This window comes from Mastomys coucha, unplaced genomic scaffold, assembly GCF_008632895.1.
Source record: "Mastomys coucha isolate ucsf_1 unplaced genomic scaffold, UCSF_Mcou_1 pScaffold9, whole genome shotgun sequence".
NCBI classification, from domain to species: Eukaryota; Metazoa; Chordata; class Mammalia; order Rodentia; family Muridae; genus Mastomys; species Mastomys coucha.
The window spans coordinates 49,056,884-49,061,656 of NW_022196915.1; the positions used below are offsets into that span (position 1 = coordinate 49,056,884).

At 46.2% G+C, this 4,773-nt stretch overlaps 1 protein-coding gene across 2 annotated transcripts in view; it reads right to left on the reverse strand.

Annotated features, from left to right (window-relative positions):
- The window catches only part of LOC116084458 (guanylate cyclase soluble subunit beta-2), a 60,709-nt gene that overhangs the window by 35,767 nt on the left and 20,169 nt on the right, over nt 1-4,773 (reverse strand). For both annotated transcript variants that reach the window (XM_031361470.1, XM_031361469.1), the window contains exon 4: nt 1,741-1,901. In XM_031361470.1, the coding sequence (XP_031217330.1) occupies nt 1,741-1,901 (161 nt within the window). The remainder of the gene's footprint in view (nt 1-1,740; nt 1,902-4,773) is intronic.

Genomic DNA, 4,773 nt, shown 5'->3' on the forward strand with positions numbered 1-4,773 from the left:
GATGTAGAGGCTCACAGCCATCCATTGAACTGTGCACAGGGTCCCCAATGAAGGAGTTAGAGAAAGGACCCTAGGTGCTGAAGAAAGTGTCTCTCTAGCTGACCTAGAATGGTATACCTGTGTCATGAACTACATTTTTTAAGTGGTGAGAAGCGATGGTTTGTACCCATTAGCACACAGAGAACTACAGTAGCATGTGCCCTTTACTATACAGATAGAACTACAATAGCATAGCATGTCTCAATTGCCACACACAAAGCCATGTCCCCATCATGGCTCTAGTCACATAACATGGCCATTTCATCTCCTCCTGAGGAACTTTACCCCTCACCTCACTCCCTGAACATTGGCATAACCCAGGGAAGTTAAAATGAGGTTAGTGAGAGAACCTTTGCTGAGCCTCGTGATCCTCAGCACCAGGCTGGGCTGCTTCTATCTACTCCCGAGGGTTAGCTGTGGCCATGCTTGGCCTATGTCAAAGCCATGGGAGCCTTCTCACTCCAGAAGATTGGTGGCTCAGTGACCTCATGACTAGAAAGAATCAGCTCACTTTTGTCCTCAGGGTTGGTTCCCCTTGAAAACTAGACCCTTCAAGAACATACTGGAAGAAATATTATTTGTCCAGAAATAACTGTAGAGCCCTCTTATGACAGGTGGGTTTTTTTTTTCTTTTTGAGGGTTCTCTGAGGGAATGAACAGGGAGTCCCCTATTGCTTGTTCTGCAGCAACTAAGGTCTAAGCTAGGGAAGAGGTGTAAGAGACTACTGTCCTTTATGGTTCAGAGCTGCTAGTGAAACGGATTTCTTCCTGACTTTCAAATACTTATTTTATATTTCTAAAAGTATGTTAGTGTATGTAGTGACTCAGCTTCCTCCCAGATTGAAACATTCCGTGCTTCAGGGAACCTTTTAAACATAGCATGTTAACAGTTTTACCATCATAAGTAATTAAGGAGGCAATTTAGCAAGCATAGTCCCATCTTATCCACATGACCACCCACCCAGGGTGTAGATGAACACAAAATACAGAAATAATTAAGAAAGATCTTGGTCAGTTATAAAGGGCCATAAGAACGAACTGTCCTACATAAGTTCACAAACTATTATTTATACTATGGATGAATACTGCATCCAATAACTGACCAAGTTTTGTTTTGTTTTGTTTTTGCAATAAAGCTTTTTGATGTCTAAGAACAAAGTCTAGGCATTTGAATTTCCAGTAAGTTCTACCAAGACCAGCCAGGCATGAACTCCAGAAGGACATATCCCAGTTGGGAATTTAGTTTCCTAACACCTCAGTCCATCACCCCATGGGTTAATCAGTGTTGGATCGCTCCCAGTTCTGACTCTTGGCCCTGCCAAGTTTTCCCCCTTTGGTACTTTCCCAACCCTAATCTGGTTGCATAAGCTATTATCAGCTCTACCCAGGCCAGGAGACCTGAAGAGAAATTTGAAAATCCACCCCAACCTGCTTTTCAGCCCTTGTCCTATTGTGTTTGGCTTCTCAGATTTATTCCAAGTCTGCATCTACCCTTGAGAAGTGCTCCACTCCCCCACCACCCCAAGGCTAGAACTCTGACTTTTTTATGAAGGAAGCCAGTGGGTATTTGTTCTCCTGTTTTCCCCTAAGAGAACTCCTGGGCCCACCAATGCCAGCAGCCATGGATTGCAGCTCCTCTGCAGGGGAGACTGGGGAGGGCTTTCCTCTAGGACCACAAAGACAAAGTTCAGACGGCCTTACCTGATAGGACAGTGCCAGGTAACTGTGGAGGGCATCTAGGTTTTCAATAAACTCCGTGAGATTTCCTCCAAGTGTCCGCAGCATCCTGTCATAGCCGGACATCTTACAGAACTTAAAGAAGTATTCGCCAAAGAGCTTCAGAATGGCTTCCATGGATATATCTGTGGAATACATACCTACTGAGTCAGACCCCTAGAAGGTGTTGTTATCCCTTGGATGGTTTTTATCCATATGCAAATGTTCAAATCCGGCCACTGTGATACTTGATGACCTTCTAATTCTTTACTTTCATCATCAGTGACACGTCAGGAATCACCTCTCTGTAACACAACTTCATAAAAAGCCAGGGAGCATGTTAGCCATGAATCCCTCCCTTCTCTGTCACATCTAAGATAGATATTTCCCAGTGGCCCAAGAGAGAGCTGTAGAGCGCTTTTGAAACCCTCCTTTGAGCACTGATCCTGAGCCAGACTAATTCGGGGCAGGGTCTCCCACCACCTTACACACCTTCAAACAACAGCCTGCTGTGGAATCAAGGGCTGCTTCTGAGAAATGACTAACACTGCAGTGCAAAATGACTCTACCCAAAATTCTCCCATAAGAAGAGAGCACATAGCTACGATGTTGACCCCCTTCCCTCTCAGCGTCACTAGGCCTCCGTCTCCCTCCCTAAAGGGCAGTCTTCATCTGGCATTCTCCATGAGAATCTCCCTATCTCCAGGCCACCCTGACTGCTCCCCCTGAGTGTGGACTTTCTGTCTTCCTACCAGAGAATTCTTGTGAACAGCAATGGAGTCCTAGTCGGTTTTTGTTTTCCTTGTTTGCTGTTGTCTGCTTGTTTTCTTTTGTTTTGTCTTGTCTTGTTGCTAGATAACAAAGTAAGTGCCTGGTGAATTTCTGAAGTAGAGCTACAGTATGAGGTAGATTGAGACAGGCTAGGCTGACTCCATGACTGGCTTCAAATCGGCAGTTCAGGAGACTAGGCCTAAATCTCTGTTTCCCAGAACTGGGCAGGTCCAGGCCTCAGAAGCTGCCCTGACACCTGGCCTGAGGCAAGGACAATGGGTCAGCAGCAGTTTCCAGACTTCCTCAGCATCAGTCAACAGTTTCCAGCCCTCCGGGCCCCAGCAATGGTTCTGCAATGTCCTGAGAGATAGATCAACAGATAGAAGTCACCTACTCCTCCCCAAAATTCCCCTAATGTGCTTTAAATCCAGCCTGTGAGCTCACTTTGGGGTCTCTCCATCTTTGTAGATGGTAGACACCAGCATGCTGGACTTCTGCAGAAAAAAAACACTCTTTGCATTTACAAACTATTTGAGTCCAGGGTATCCTCCTTCTAAGAATCATAGACCCTTACAAGAGTATGGCCCAGTCTTCTTATTTCCCATCTCATGGTGGGTACAGAATGTATCTCTGCGATGTTATGTAATCAGTTACTCTTCTGAGAGCATGCTAGGATCTTGGGAATAGATGATCCTGTTAGTGTATCCCTCTTTGTTCAGATGAGTCATGGAAGTGAGTTGGAGACTCTTGACCGAATCCCATGTCCTCTGCACCACATCCTGCAGCCAAACAAGGTACAGGCTGCTCTCACTGTCATTGGGGACACAGGAGGAAGGCCTCACTGGTATGGCCAGCATGGAGATCCCCGAGAACATTCACTTACTTAGAGTAGGGTTCTGAGTCCTAGTGGAGCTGAAGAGCATCCCTGGGAGTCCTATCAGAGCCATAGCTCCTGACTGTATCCTTTAAGGACTCTGTTTTTCCTGATGGACCTGGAGCTCACAGTGAGGAGGGCCCTGTTCTGCAAAGCGTTTCCATGCAGAGTACTACAGACTGCCAGGGATGCAGAGTGGTCCTTACTTCTAAGCCTCTGCTCACTTAAGATGGTCAGAACAGGATGGCCTTATAGTGCAAGCCTGTATGTAACGGTAAGCTACTCAGGATGCTGAGGCAGGCGGATCACAAACGTTTGGCAAGTCTGAGCTATAGAGTCAATTCAAGGCTGGCCTGGACAATCTAGTGAGAAGCTATCTCAAAGTAGAAAAAAAAAAGGTAGAGATACAGCTCTTTGGTAGAGAGTCACTTAGCACACAAGAGCCCCCTAGGCTCAATCCCTAATAATGTGTGTGTGTGTACAAGTGCACACACATACACATGCCAGAATAGCAGGTTCCTTATAGCTCTCTGTTCATAGCCAGATCTCTGGGAAGATAACTCTTCTGGAATCTTCCACAGAAATATCAAACATATTTTGCTAAGACTACTCACTAGGTCTTCTGAGTCTAGACAAAGGTATGGATGGAAGGGAGGGAGAAAGCCAGGGCCTGTGTGAATCGTTCCTTCCAGCTGACAACAAGCTTGTCTCTGCCAGAATTCAGGAGCCACCTGCTCACTCCTAAGTAAACTGAAATACACTCTATTCAGGTCTTTTCCAACCCCGGGGAAGTATGCAGACAGGTGTAGGCTGTTAGTTTCTGTTTTCTCCAACCCCTCCCTGCTGCATGAATGCAGCTCATTCAAGCTGAGATGAAAACAGCTGTGCTATGCAGTGTGCAGCCGGGTGCTCTATGCAGGTGCATCCTGTTACCTGCCAGGAACCATGAAGCACTCTCTCTCCTTCTCCCTGGGGACCTGCTCTTTTGACTTAAAAAGCTGAAAACCTGGGGAAGGAGAAACCCACAGTGTTGGCTGGTTCAGTTCTAGCAGCTTTGTCTCTGGGTGCTTGGCACTGTTAACAGAACAGGATATCCATCTGAGGCTAGCTTCCTAAAGCCGCAACCTGGGCTTGGGTGGGAAATTGCCATCTGTGCTGGCCTTGAGCTGCTTCTGGGAATCCTAGTGCAGAATGCCAGTCTGAGAGGGGACAAAGGCCTCTTTTTAAAATCAACAGCTGTCATAGTTTTTTATACAGTTTCACCTCTGTGAATTTAGGATTCTAAGAGCCCTCTGATTCACAGGAGACCAGGGACAGATGGATAATGGGAAGAGAAGAGAGCCAGAAACACATCAGCTTTAAAACATTATTTG